The sequence below is a fragment of the Myotis myotis genome, unplaced genomic scaffold (assembly GCF_014108235.1).
Source record: "Myotis myotis isolate mMyoMyo1 unplaced genomic scaffold, mMyoMyo1.p scaffold_m19_p_3, whole genome shotgun sequence".
In the NCBI taxonomy this organism is placed as follows: domain Eukaryota; kingdom Metazoa; phylum Chordata; class Mammalia; order Chiroptera; family Vespertilionidae; genus Myotis; species Myotis myotis.
In genome coordinates, this window is record NW_023416335.1 from 5,042,920 (window position 1) to 5,058,249 (window position 15,330).

General features: G+C 47.3%; 1 protein-coding gene across 6 annotated transcripts in view; it reads left to right on the plus strand.

Annotated features, from left to right (window-relative positions):
* TENM3 (teneurin transmembrane protein 3) overlaps positions 1–15,330 on the plus strand; it is a 415,109-nt gene that overhangs the window by 290,481 nt on the left and 109,298 nt on the right. For all 6 annotated transcript variants that reach the window (XM_036299786.1, XM_036299789.1, XM_036299788.1 and 3 more), the window contains exon 5: positions 7,688–7,810. In XM_036299786.1, the coding sequence (XP_036155679.1) occupies positions 7,688–7,810 (123 nt within the window). The remainder of the gene's footprint in view (positions 1–7,687; positions 7,811–15,330) is intronic.

Sequence of the window (15,330 nt, forward strand, 5' to 3'; positions counted from 1 at the left end):
GTAGAAGTGAGATGTTCCTGTGAATGAGACACAGCGACTCCCCAAACCGCCGCGCCAGGTGGAGCCCGAATGGAGACGGGGACCTGTGTCTCTTTTCATACAAACAAAAGGCTCCCCAGACGCCCCGGACAATCTCTGCTAAAACCTGTGCTCTGACCTCTAACCCTAGATTGGGATGGTCTTTTCCTGCACCTTCTGATAGCATGTTCTTACCGAATCTTTCTCAGGAAGGGTGTGTGGGGGGAATGTGCCACAGTGGACCCCAGAGGTGAATTACAAGAAAGGGAAACTTCAGACCCAAGTTGCGTGGGTGAACGCTCAAGGCTTTGAAGGCTAAACAACACAGAATTGCAGGCATTTTCTGAATATCTTTTAAGTCAGTTTTTCTTACCAGCTCTGGTTCTCATAGCTCATATTTTTGTCTTTGTGAGAATGACCTTGTAATGTTCCACAGCGTTTAGCCAATAATGGCAGTCATGGTAAGAACAGCACTCAGTTGCCAAAACCAGAGTGCGGTCCTCAGGGTGCTGGTGGCCTGAGCTCCCTTCAGGGCCGGGCGGGAGGGTGCCTGCTTCTGTGCCTGCTCCACGCGTCCCCCGGGATGTGCCCCAGGGTCCTGGCAGACGCTGGGCCTTGGCAGCAGCTGTCCCCTCCCTGCCTCGCATCCGTATTCGGCAGGACCAGGCCGGAGAGCGTGGGCTCGCCGTGGAAATGACAGCCGCTGTGATAACAGCTCCGTGGCCGGGTCCCCGGAGACGCGGTGACATTTTGGCACCTCTCCTCTCACGGGAGCTGAAAACGGCACTGCGTCTGCTCCTTGGTGCCGTGTAATTTTCTTTAATGACACATTTTGGTTTCAAGTGTTCCACACGCTGGCTTTTGCGTCTCAAGCCAACATATATTGGTTAGAAACAACATCGTGCCCTTTCTTCTGCGGGCGGAGGCCCTTCATCTCCATCAGCCTGGAAAACGCGAGGAGGGCCGCAGTAATTGCTGTCACCTGCCTGGGCTCGGAGCCTGGAAGAAAAAAATCTTCAGACACTTGCACTGGTAGATCTTTCCAAGCATCCCGTCTCAAAATTATCTCAATTAATGAGTGTTTTTCTCAACGTTTTCTGGCAAAGCCTGCAGAAAGAAAGACGGTAAGAGGCTATAGAATGAATGCCTTTGAATTCTGCAGGGAATATTTTCATTTTAAACACATAATTCGTTACACTCTAAGAATGCCACCAGCACCCTAAGAAGATGGAACCTAAAGTAAGCTATTTGGCTATTAGTAAAACAGGTGGCAATCGTGATTGATGGGTGAGTGTGCATGTGAGTCTCTCCTACCGTCGGTACCATGGTGATCTTGTTATCACTGATATGGGTGATCGTATAAAATGTATGCTTATTATTTTGTAGTGTAGAGGGCAAATGTCAGCTATTAAAACCAATTTAAAAGAGTTGTGCCTGGGAATTATCCTGGAAAGGGTTTAGGGAAGGTGGGAACATACACTCTTGAGCTATGCTGTGTTAGATGGACTACTTTTAAATGGAAATTTTAATTTAAGCGTCATAGGCATTTAGAAAAATATACAGCACATAAGTGGAGACAGCCAGGGGAGGCCCCTCCAGGTAGAAAACTGGGATGTTACCCAGCACCCCAGAAGCCCCGAGAATTCGCCTAGCTCCACCTCCCAGCGGGCAGTCAGTCACTTCTGTGACTGGTTCCCACCAGCTGGTAGGTCCTGCTTTTGAACAGTATGCACATGGACTTTCCAGGAGTCACGCTTGTTGTGAATGGGTTGTCTGGTGAATGTTATGCTTGTGAGATGTATTCATGCTGCTGCAGCTGGCAGTGGCCGGCCCCTTTGCGCTGCTGTGTGGGACCCCTTTCCATGCTGTGTGGGGTCCCTTTCCGTGCTGTGCGGGACCCCTTTCCGTGCTGTGCGGGGACCCCTTTCCATGCTGTGCGGGGTCCCTTTCCGTGCTGTGCGGGACCCCTTTCCGTACTGTGTGGAACCCCTTTGCGTTGCTGTGCGGGATCCCTTTGCGTTGCTGTGCGGAAGGCCATTGATGACTTCACTATAAGATGTGAATCCGCTCACTGCTGGCAGCATCGGGGTAGTTTCCCGTCTGGGGCTTTTATAATTAACGCTTCTGCGAACATTGTTGGTTGCCTTTGGGTGCTGTGTGTGCATATTTCTATAGGGGATGTAGGCAGACTTTTGAAATCAGTGGGGACTTCAGCCACCTTTTCTAAGATTTTTAATATAGAGGAAATACAATTCAGTTCCAGATAAGCAACTTACCAATAACCTTGCAAAATGCAACCATTTATAGTTGGTAAATATCTTGTATGTAAAAGCCAATTTTAGCAAATGAATAACTTCTGATTATACTTGCTGCTATCAATTTGTGTTAAATTTTTAAAATTTTCCTTAATGTGAACGCTCAATTTTCATTCAATACACTTCTGATAAGTAGGAAAGCAGCACAGTGTAGATAAAGGAACCTGAAATTGAGTCAGGAATCTGGTATCATGCGTCTTCTTACACAGTAACTTTCCAAGACATTGGGCGACTCACCCTCTCTGCCTGTGTTTCATCCTCACACAGTGGGGACAGTGGTCCTCGCCACATGCACATTGTTGGAAGATAATAGGCTTCAAGGTGTTTTAAATCTGAAAAGCACACTGATAGACATAGAATAGCATCGCTAGCATCCACAATTCCACTCTTACTCAGATCACATTCAGGATATGAATACAGCCCAGCCCCATTAAAATCTCCTAAAACTGTGGAAATAACAATATAAAACTACAAAACGTAATATCATAAACTTTTTAAAGATTAAATCTACACAAATACTATTCCTAAAACTTTAATAAGTATGGTGTTTACTTAGGTAATTTTTAAATTGTTGCTTTAAGACTCTGGGTTAACCACAGTATCCTGCTTCATCATCATCATATTACTATAAAATTTCTTTTAGGACAATAGAAGTATGTGGGAAAGTACTTGTATGGAAGGACAGTGCCTGGGATGCACACATGTGACCTTTGCCCCCTCGCCCCACACACTGTCTCTGCCCTGGGTTCCCAGACCCCGGGGAGAAGCTGTGTCCAGCCCATGGCCTCAGGGAAGTCCCATCTCACTTCCTTCCCTGTGGTTTCCCTCTGAAACCCTGGGGTGGAAGGGACAGGAGTGCTGTGATATGACCTTTGTTCTCAGAAGGTCTGGGTTCAAGGTCAAGATCCTCTGCTCACTTGTTTGGGACCTTAAACGCTCAAAAAAAGCCTCCGTTTTCTGAGACTTAACATGAAAAAAAAAATAATATCCACTACTGGTGGGGTCTTTGTGAAGATTAAATGAGATAATGCAGGTCACACTAGCACAGCACTTAACACAGAGCAGGTGTTGGTGACGGTTTTATTTTTGTGATATTGCACCACGGTGTTCTCACTGCGGCTCGGACAATGGGTCTGTGGCTGACAGATGCCTGGTTCCGCTGCCAGCCCGGTTCTCCCCACCTCGGCTATCAGCCCAGGGGGTGAGGGACCCGGAGCGCACACGGCTTCCAGCCACATCCGTTTGCGTTTTCCTTATTGTGGCTTGATTTGTCTTCTGTTGTTCCATTCTCACATCCATCAGCGGCACTAGGGCGGCGTGTGAAAGCTTCCCTTTCATCTCCCAGCTCTGTGAACTGTTCCACTGAAGACACACAAGGATGACGGGCTTTGAACATACCTGGCAATTTAGAAGTTTTGTCTTAAAGAAGTGGAGAGGGTCTAACTGGTGTTAGAAACTTCAGTTCTTTAAATGTAGAATTTATTTTGTCACACTGCAACTTTTTTAATAGCTTATTGATTTTTAGAGGGGTCGGGGGAGGAGGTGGAGAGAGAGAGGGAAACATTGATCAGCTGTCTCCTGCACACCCCCGACCAGGGATGGAGCCCACAACCGGGACTGGTGCCCTTGACCAGGAATCGCACCTGCAACCTCCTGATGCGTGGGATGACACCCAACCATCTTAGCCACACCGGCCAGGGCACAGCCGCTTTTTCACACTTTGTAAGGGCGGTGTAGTAGGCACCTCAGAGTGAACTAGGCAGCCCTCCCTCGTTTTTGCATCAGGGGTCTTAACACCATTGCTTGGACCTCTCGTTTTGTCATCTTGCTCTTGTTCAGACGTGAAATACCATCGTTCTGAGATGTTCATTTTCCGTCTCTGCTCTTCCTGACTCTAGATCAGCACCCGTATCTTCGGCGTTGACTTCTTGGGCTTGTTCCTTGTTGCATAAGCCTCCTCAAAGTTTTCTCCAAATTTAATGTTTTCTTGACTCTTTGTTGTGACAATATCTCTAGTTGCATGTGGCCTCTCTTCGGGAGGTGGGCTCCTGCCTGTGTGGCCTTCTCATAGACAGATAATATTTTCAGTCGGACTCCCAGCTTCTTCTGACACTCGCCCCACGCCCTCCGGTCAGTCCTGCGTCAGCCAGGGATTCGCGGTACCACCTTGAAGGTTGGGAGCACAGCCTCCCTGGGGGTTCATGTCTGCCCTCCCGCTCGGGCGAGGCAGGGGTGTTCTCATCCTTCTTCATCTACAGATGGGTTTTATTTCACTAATTTTCTCTGTGTCTGCTGAGACATTGCATGTCATGTTACTGACCGGTGCTTAGTAATTTCTGGAGCATTTTGACTTTTATGACTTCGTTGCCTCTACCCCACTCTCCTCCTCTTTTCTTTTTCTCTCTCACACTACCTTTGGAGTGAATCTCCCTAACACTCTGAGTTTGTATAAATATCTTAAATGACGCATCGTAAGTGTCAAGAGCTTCACTAAAAATTCCAACCAGCAATATTTTCAAAGCACATAATATTCTAAGACCAGACAACTTGTTGGCCTCTGTTTTCAATGCAGTATGAAACAAGATGTAATATTAGTGGGTATGGTTCTCATTAGATGATGTCTTGAGTAGAACTGAAATCCCATTTTATGGAGATTTCCTATAATGAATATATATAATAAGATGTTGCCCATCTGGCAGAAAATAAAATAGGTCTCCAAACATAAACATAACATTACTTTTAACACTTGACTCCTGTGTATAATCCATGGATTATCTCTCCTCTTCAAAGTCTCTTAAAGCCAATAAAACGAGCTAATCTATAAGAGGACTTTTTATGCTCCATGAAAGCACACGGTAATGACACGTTATTTCGTGTGAGAGTCTTGACCCTGTTGGGTAGTTATTGTTGCTCCACCAACAAGTGTCTGTCAGACCTTTACTCTGTGCCCAAGTATCTCCCACTGTCTCATTCAAAACTTGCGGAAATATCTGAAGCTTGACAGACGTATGACATGCTCAGTGTTTAGAAAGCTCTTGACATTTTGCCACTCAAACCCAAATAGTCTAATGCAAAAATGACATACGGAGTCATACCTCTTTACCCATTGACAATCTGTAAATTCAAGCATTCCATGACCCATGTCTTAATCCTTGAAAAATCAGAGTCTAAAAGAAATTGCCGGCAGACTGGGGTTGAAGCAGGGAGCATACGTGTAAACATTTGTTACACAGGGTAGGTGTAGCTGTGTCTGGTATATTTCTTACTAGATCATGATTTCATATCAGGTATTGGAACAGGAAAATGGGAGACTGGTCATGGAAGGCCCCCAAACTGTTGAATCTTTTTTAAAAAATCCAATCAATTATACATAATACGAGGGGACTTTCACTCACTATTTTTCATATACTCTAAGGCAATCAAATAATGAATAAAATAGTACTCTTGTCTTAGCCACTTATGTATTTGTTTTATATTTATTAAATTTTCCTTTGAATAACTACATATTTTTATACACAAGTGTTTTCTTAGATTTTAAAACCTCAGGAAATAAAATTCGTTTATTTGACAGATATTTATTGAGACCCACTAGGTAGCCCAGCCAGCATGGCTCAGGTGTTGAGCAGTGACCTATAAACCAGGAGGTCATGGTTCGATTCCCAGTCAGGGCACGTGCCCAGGTTGCAGAATCGTTCCCCAGTGTGGAGCATGTAGGAGGCAGCTGATCATTGATTCTCTCTCATCATCGTTGTTTCTATATCTACTCCCTCTCCCTTTCTCTCTGAAATCAATAAAAATATTTTTAAAAACCTACTGGGTATCAGGCACTGTGTAAGGAAAATGAGAAACAAAAGTGAATGAACAGTCATGGGAAAGATGCTCCATCCAGTCATGCTGCTTCCCCAGGAAGTGGGCACCTGCCACCTGAGGGAGGTGCAGGGATTTCACAGGGGAGGGGACACATCGCAGTCAGAGGGACTGTTAACTTGAGCGGTACTGTGGTCAGTCAGGTGACTTCCAATAGCTCAGTCATCTGGGGTAAAGGATAAATAAATGAAATGCCTCTACAGGGAGAACTGTCCTGCTGCCCTCCATCTGTACTGCCTAGGAAGTTCACACCAATTACATAAGGTCGGGCAGCCAGCCTCACTGTTTAAGTAAACCTAATGTTTACCAACATTACGTCACTTGTGCAGGGTTAAATTCTCAATTGAGGACAGAGCCAGAGTTTGTACACTGTGCCAACATAATTGTGTTACTACGTATATCGGATATTATTAAATAATACATAAAAATTTTAATTAGATTTAGACATGTATAACTATATAACTTATAGTTATCTTTTCCAAATCTTTTAAATAAAGTTAGTCAACAACGTTTTTACAATTTATGAGATTACTAGAGGCCCGGTGCAGGACATTTGTGCACTGGTGCAGGGTGGGGTCCCTCAGCTCCACCTGTGCCCTCTCCCAGTCTGGGACCCCTCAGGGGATGTCCTACTGCCGGCTTAGGCCCGCTTCCCAGTCCTTAGCGCTGCCACAGAGGCAAGAGAGGTTCCCTCCACCGCCTCTGTACTTGCCAGCCATGAGCCCGGCTTCTGGCTCAGTGGCGCTCCCCCTGTGGGAGTGCACTGACCACCAGGGGGCAGCTCCTACATTGAGCATCTGCCCCCTGGTGGTCAGTGCACATCATAGCAACCGGTGGTTCCGCTGTTCGGTTGATTTGCATATTGGGGTTTTAGTATATAGGATCACGCTCATACAGAAATTCTCCAGGAAGCTACCTGACAGATATACAGGCAGCTTGATCTGAATCATTGCTGAGTTAGACTATAAAGTCATCTTAAATTTAGATTATTAAAATATTCTATTTTGTGCATCGGTATCCATTCTGATCATTTCATATGCCAGCTAATTCATCTGTGAGCCCAGTTTTTAGTTTTACCTTAATCCAGTGAATATATCTCTTGAGAACCTATAGGTTTTACAACAAAGTGTTATGCATGTGAGAGTGGCCTATGGTCACGCAATTGGGCAGGTGCTGCTATGAGCACCCACCACTTAGTTCAGGGGTGGAGGGGATGGAACTCCGACAAAGCAGAGAAGGTAACTGTTCTTGCCTAGGAGTGTCCTGGTACAATTAATGGAGAAACATCAGGGCACTATTGCAGTGCTGCGTATGTACCTATCGCCACCTGTTGCATTTGTATGCGGGATTGCTTGTTTTCTGATCTTTATCATGCAGTTACCCTTGGTGTTGCATTGTAACTCTACGTGACTTTTTATCAACATGTTTGCCATTGGCGTTGCAGCGAAAGTAGCAGCCCTTTAACCAGCCTCTATCCTTCCCCCCAGCAATGCATCTCTTCGGCCTCAACTGGCAGCTCCAGCAGACGGAAAACGACACATTTGAAAATGGAAAGGTGAACTCGGACACCGTGCCCACGCACACCGTGGCGCTGCCTTCTGGCGACAGCGGTAAGGCAGAGCGTCGCGTGGCCTGTGTGTTTCTGTGAACATCTCTTGCCATACATTTGTCTTTACCCAGTTTTATGTGGAAGAGAGAAAAGGTTTTGAAATTACAGATGTTGTATTTGAAGGAGCAGTTTTTTATTCATTTACTTGAACAATTGAAAATGTACACTTTATTATGGGAATAATACTGTGTGCCTTCTGGTTAGACAGCGAGGCCTTCCCACCTTTCCCTCCTGCAGATGTGTATTTCGTTTTATTTTAGGCTGAAAGTAGATTATAATTCAGCGTCTCATCACTATTTCCTTGCGTATATGACGCTTTCTTCACTCAGCAACTGTGTGGCGTTGGAATACTATATTAGTTTTGATATGAAAGTTTTTAAGCACAACCCACACTAAAGGATTATAATGTATTGCCCTTTCTCTAACCTTCACAAGCTTGCACTCTGACCTGACAGGCTTGCAGGTCAATTGACTCTGAATTAAAAATGGAATTTAAGAGGTTGTAGCTAATTTTTTTCAACTTAAACACCCAGAATGCTGTATTTCATTTTTCCGGCATAAACACACAGGAAAATGTATTCATGTGTGTCCATATTTACATTATGCGTGCCTGTCTGTTGTTTTTATATATGTTTGTGGTATGTAGATATGTCTTGGCGTTTGACATCCTCTGACTTTTTGCAAAAATGTCGTAATACTTTATATCTCAAAGCCACCAGAATACAACACCTATTGCCACGTGATGAATATGTTGTCTGCCTCCAAGCATCTCCCTGGTGTGTCTTCCACTTCTTTCTTTTTATGTTTGTATTCTGCTTCCACATCAGTTAAGTCCCCCTCGAGGGGCAGGTTCCCTGCGAGATTAAAAAGAAGCTACTCTATCTTTATATAGAACATATTTGCTTATCCTATATAATAAAAGGCTAATATGCAAATTGTCCCTTCAACCAGGAGTTCGACCGGAGTTCGACCAGGGGGTGGGGCTGGCTGGCCTACCGCCCTGCGGCCCCTCCCCCTGGATGGCCCCACCCCTAGTTGCCCCCCCATCCCAATCGGGGCTGGGCCGGCCAGACCCCACCTGTGCACGAATTCGTGCACCGGGCCTCTAGTATTTATATATCTGTTGTGGTTTACATGGACTGTGACTAATGCTCTTATTGTATTTTTGTTCTTTGCTTTCCCATCTTCTGTTTTATTTTAACAATAATACTTTGTGATGCTTATCTTCTCTCTCCGAGAGGCTGAGGAATTTGACAAGATCTTCATAGTAATAATAAATACCCTGTCCCACCCCTGGAGGGGGCCTTTTGACACCAAGTTCTGCATGTCCCCAAAGTCTAAGCTGGTGCTTAAGACGACACCGCACCTGAGGAAAACGGGCAGATTACCGAGGAGGGAACCCATCTTTCCTCGTTAAAACTGTCGGTGGGAAATTTCCATGAAATAAAATACAGTTACTTACGCAGTTGTTTTAGGCAGTGATGGCACACATATGAACAGATTGAGTAACTACACAGAAATTAATAGTATTTATTTCTGGTTTATATAGATTGAAATTTAGATGTTCTCGTAGCACTTATTAATCACACATGTAAGGGACTTTATCCACTGAATATACTAAAAAGGGAAATGTTTATTGTAAATGTTTTATTTAAGAAGACACACACCCTAACCATTTATTTATTGTGACTGAACTGAAGCAGGCAGGCATGCCTCAGAGAGCTGCGGGTCCAGTCCCTTCCCTGGTGCTGGACTGAGATTTTGCCAGGAGCCTCTGCTCAGATCCGCAGGCCTCGGCTCCCAGAAGCCCACATGCAGACCTGGCTCCTTCCCCAGACTCTATACCCTGGTCCAATGGTTCAGACCTGCAGGAAAGCGTGGGGCAGCCCGGGAAAGCCTGTCCGGGGTCCCAGCAGCCCCGGGGGTTTGGAAGAACATCCTGTAACTGTGGCTTTAGAAAATGCTCTGGAGCTGATGGGCTTCTAAACTACTCACCACGATGCAGGAGATGCTACTGCATCAAAAGCACAAATGCATCCACATATCCCTTGAGTGTTTCCCAGGATAGCCCATCCTCCCTGTGGGACATGCATCTGGGTGTTCTCTGTTTTATGGTCTCTCCCATTCCTGCAAACGCCAGTTGGAACTCACTCAGAGGACTTCACAATTCACAAAGGATGTGCTCCACCATCTCAAACACACAGCTGTGGCTCCCCTTCTGTGAGGGGCTGCAGGTACCCACGTGCCCTGGAGGCACCGCGTGCAGTGACATGTGCCACGGAACAGCCATGTGCTCATGGGCAGGTACCTTCTTCCTCACCGCCCAGGTATGGAGCAGACAGCGATGCCTCAGGATGCGTAGGCGCTGCAGAGCCAATCCTCCAGCCGCCAGCCAGACTAGGGCATCTGCAGGAGTCCCTCTGTGTCTGGGCTCAGTCCTTGTTCAAATCATAGTCACTAGTGTCTTTTTATTTTTTCTGGAACAGCCAAAAAAAACTAAATTAAAGGAATCTTATTTTCATTTTTCCATATAAAGATTCTTGGTATCTGTCTCTTAAATATGTATAGTCCTGGGTGCAGGGAGCATGAGGGGCTCTATTTGCGAGACGGGGCACCTCACAAACACCGCTGCTCATCTCCAGGATGGACCCACAGCGTCCCTCACCACTTCAGCTTCCGAGCTTTGCACCTCATTTCTAGAAATTCTTGCTCACACCTGTAAGCAGGCCTGAGCCTCCTGAGCAAAGCTCACCCGGAGAATAACTGTGCTGAGCGTCATGAGCAGATTGCTTTCAGCTTCTAAATGCCGTCCTCTCATTATGTGCCGGGGTCCAACCCCAGCGGGTCCAGGGGTCCCCAAAGGTGTGGACGGAGTCGGCGAAGAAGAGATGACATGGAGACAGCGTTCAGTTGATCAGCAGCCTCGCCAGGATCTCTAGCCAGGATCTCCAGCCAAGTTCTGGTCTGGATCTCCAGCCAAGTTCTGCTTCAGATCTCCAGCCAGGTTCTGTGTCCATGTTCTCTTGCTAGGTTCTCCAGCCAGGTTCAGTCCAGGTTCTCCAGCCAGATTCAGTCACCAGGTTCTAGTCAGGTTCTCTTGCCCATTTCTGTAGTCAGGTTCAGTGCAGGATCTTTTGCCATGTTCTCTCGCTAGGTTCTGTCTCTAGGTTCTGAGGCCAGTTTCTGTCCAGGAACTTTTGCCATGTTCTCTCCAGCGAAGTTCTTCTGTCTCTAGAGAACGTTCTGTGTAGGTTCTGTGCCTAGGTTCCGTCTCTCTTGGTTCCGTATTCTAAGTTCTGTCTCTTTCTGTCTTACTACATCTGTATTTATACCAGTTGATTCAATCCTACCAATCTCTATTACAAAGGTTAGGGCGTTTCTTATCTCCATTCCAGGGGGTAAAAATTATGTAGCTTAAGCATGATTGTTAATAGTTAAAGTGATTAATTACCCACCTGGCACTAGTTAAGAGGTTTTATTCCCTCCCTAACTTCAGGGGAAAATCCCTACCTGGGGAAACACCCTTTCTCAGAGACCTTTGTTAAAACACATAGTGCCAAGAAGGTGAGCAAACATATTAAGAACAGTATGCCATATATGCCAGGTCCCTTGAAACAGCAAGCATGGACCGGCTCCCGGCAATTATGTAGCCAGATTCTTATAACGACAAGTAGAGCCCGGTGCACAGATTCGTGCACATTGAAAGTAAATTAATTGGAAGGTGGCCGACAGGGCAGGACTGGGCAAGAGGGGCCAGACATGCCCTGGAGCCAACCTCCCATGGACCCTCCCCGGGCAGCCGCACCTGGGGTGGCTCTGGGGCTCAAAGGACATCTGCGGAATGAGTGGGGTCCCTCAGCCTGGCCTGTGGGGATCAGGCCGAAACCGGCTCTCCAACATCCCCCGAGGGGTCCCGGATTGCAAGAGGGCAGTTCTCAGGTGACGCACCCCGGAATCTGGCTCCCTCCTCTCTGGGTCCGGGTGCGTCACCTGGGAACCACAGCTGCCAAGTCACCGCAGCTCGGCAGCTCCTGTATTGGGCGTCTGCCCCCTGGTGGTCAGTGCGCATCATAGGTACCCTGGCGACGGTCAGACGGTTGCTTAGGCTTTTATATATATTAGATTCCCAGGCACAACCTTGGTGCTAAGGGTTCAGTAAACTCCCTGCTTGCTTTTAAGCGAAGTCCGAAGGCACTTCTAAAGGGTGTTTATTATTTAAAGAAGAATGTCTGCCCTGTGCCAGGGGCCTTTACTGATTATCCCTGAGACCTCCTTAGACTGCAGATTGCAGAGAGGAGGTCAGAGGCACCGGTCTCCGGAGACCTGAGGGAAGTGGGTGTGTTTAGCTCCAACGCCAGTCTCCTTCCAGAAACGGCAGCTACTCCCCTGGACCAAGGAATTCAGTCAGCCTAATACGCTGGGAAGAACCACACAGGCCTCCGTTCCAGTGGTAGCTCCTGCATTTATTTAGTTTGTAACCCTGAGCAAGTTACTTAACCTCTTTGAGCCTCCCTTTCTTCTCACATAAAGAGGGAGCAATCATGCCCGTCTCTTGGCTCACCAGCTCCCACCGTCTGGCAGCCCTACTCTGTGCCCCTTGCAAATTCTTCCACATTTCTTACCAGTTATTCAGAATCTTCCTACTGCACCCGTCAGCTTTCTCAGCTGATGGCCTTGCCTCCTATTCAGCAGCAGCCATCGCAAAAGAAGCGGAAGCCTTCAGAGGGACCCTCTTACAGCCCTCCAGGCCTCCCCGTGTCTGCGTGTTTTCTTTCATCCAAGACTCAACTTCCCATGGGACTCTCGATCCCATCCTGTACTTCAGATGTCCCCACTCTACCTGGACATCCAGTCAGCGCTGGAACATTCTGAGGCCACTCGCCGTCTCCAGAAGATCCATACAGAGACCCTCAAGCTGCCTCCCAGGCCAGCTCTGCCCCATCTCTCTCTTCTCCCCTGCAGCCAGCCTTCTGGAACAGAGGGTTCAGAGTCGGGATTTACCGCCCGCGCACCCCTGCTCCAGCCTGGCCCCTTTCTCGTGGCTGTCCTCCACCCACCACTCACACAGCTGATGCCTTCCAGAGTCACCCGTCACTGTGTCAGGGCACCAATGACTGCCCCTCTGTCTTTGTAGCGCGTAACAGTTAACCCACCTCTCCTCATTGAGGTGGCCTTTCCCCTTTGCCTCTGTGACACCACACTCACGCACTTCCTTCCTGACTGTTCGACAGGGACGTTTCAGTTTGTCCAGTGACTCATCTTCCTCTACCCGATCCGTCACCATGGCTGTTCTCTGGGTTCTGCTCTCTTCAAAGTATACCCACGCCGGGTTCAAAGTATACCCCACTCCTCTGGCTCCAGCAGCCTTCCGTGTGCTGTGCTGCAGGCTGTGAGCTCCCAGGTCAGTAAGTGCAGCCTAGACCCCGCTCCTCCTCGAGTCCGGACATCAACCCCATGAACCTGACCAGGGAGCTTTGGAACACATCCCCCCGCTGGCCTCGCCGTGTCTGCAGCTGAACCCACCCCCGGCTTTGGTCATCTGCTCCTGCACAGCCAGCCGCACCCGAACTCAGTAGCGTCAAAGATCAATGTGTGGTCGTCTCTCACGGTTCTGCAGATTGACAAGGCAGCTCTTGGGTTTTCGCTTGGGTCTCTCGTGCAGCTGCTTCCAGATGCCAGCGGGTCTCTTTGAGAGCTTCCCTGAGCTGGAGTCCGCGGCAGCCCATCCTCACAGCTGGCAGTCGCTGCTCCCTGTCGGCTCCGCGGTGGCTGTCGGCTGGAGCACCTGAGCCTGGCCTTCTGTGTGTCTAGGGCTTCTCAGAGCATAGCCGGTGGTTCCGAAGAAGCATGTCCAAGAGGGATCGTTCACAGAAACAGTTTTCTAGGATATTGGACATTCTCGGGTGTCCCTTCCATCACATCCTGTCCGTCAGAAAATTCAGTGAGGTCAGCCCAGGTTTATAGAAAGGAGAATTAGCTCTGCAGGCCTGGCTCAGTGGTTGAGTGTCAACCTAGGAACCAGGAGGTCTTGGTTCGATTCCCAGTCAGGACACATGCCCAGGTTGTGGGCTCCATCCCCAGTGGGTGTTGTGCAGGAGGCAGCTGATCAGTGATTCTCTGTCATCATTGACGTTTCTTTCTGTCTTGCTCTCTCTCTCCCTTCCTCTCTGAAATCACTAAAAATGTTTTTATAAAAACCTTCCCTTCTTGACCGGGGAAATGGCAAGGGCACATTTTATAAAGGCATGGGAGGTAGACGATGTGGTGGCCATCTTTGGAAAACACTCCAATTGGCCTCTCTTCGGGGCTTTCTGTGTCAACAAGTGGCATCACCATGCACCTGGTTACCTAGGCCAGAAGCTTCACCTCCCACATTCAGTCAGTCACCGAGTCCTGTCAATTCTAACTCCAAAGTATCTCCCGGATCCCATGGTCTCTCACCTGGATCATAGGAGCCACTTTCCATCTGGAATGTCTGTCTTTAGTCTCGCCCATCCATTCTTCAGAGACAAATCTGAGATACCAGTGCCCTGCCTGACCCCCTTCAGTGGCCTGGATTCTGACCTGATGCCTTTGGGTGAACTACAGAGCTCTCCGCGAGTGGCCGCGCATGGCCCCGTGCCATCATTCAGAAACAGTGTAGCCGAGAGAGAGACCAGACCACCTGGTTTCGTGTCCTTGTTCTGACCATTAATGCCTTTGTTGCTGGGGACAAGTTCCATCGCCTCTTTGTGCCTGTTTTCTCATCAGTTAGTGGTGTTGCGGATTCATTGTAAATACCTAAAATGGTGTGCAGTACCTAGTAAGTGCCTGGAAAATGCCGGTGATGATTCATATTCCTAGTTAATGTATGCCTTCTTTTTCCTGCTCTGTCCTATGATTTTAGCAGTTACTGGCATGTAATAGGTGCGCAACAAGAATGTGTTGAGTGAGTAAATGAAAATAGCATGACCAAGCGATAGTATATAAAGGGGCCCATGACATGAAGTACATGATGTGCCCTCTATAAAGCAGACACAAAGCAGGTGTCGATGCAGTGTAGTGGGTAAGAAAAGCAGCGCTGCCATCATGGGCTGGCTTTGAGCAAATGACCTTCTCTAGCCTGCTTCTTCATGGGGTGGTGCTGAGATTCAAATCAGATAATGCATGCAGGCTGCCAGGCAGTGATTGGAACATGACAAGTATTTGATACCTGTCAGTAATTATTAGTTCACTCTTTTTTCTACAAGTCATGATTATGTGCTTGTACTTTTGTAGCAAAATTCTTAAGAAGGTAGATCCTTAAATCAGCATCAATAATATCCTCTGAAGCAATCATAGAAATCCCTGTCATTCGTTATTTTTGTTTTTATTTATTAGGATTTTATGAAAGGAAGCTAATCTTTAATCTTGCTTTGAATGCATAATATTCGTTCATTCTGCATTCATTTACTGAGCATATATAGGGTGTCCCAAAATTCACGCAAGATGTGAATTTTGTGTGAGCATTAACAACAATAACAATAACAAAAAATAAAAACC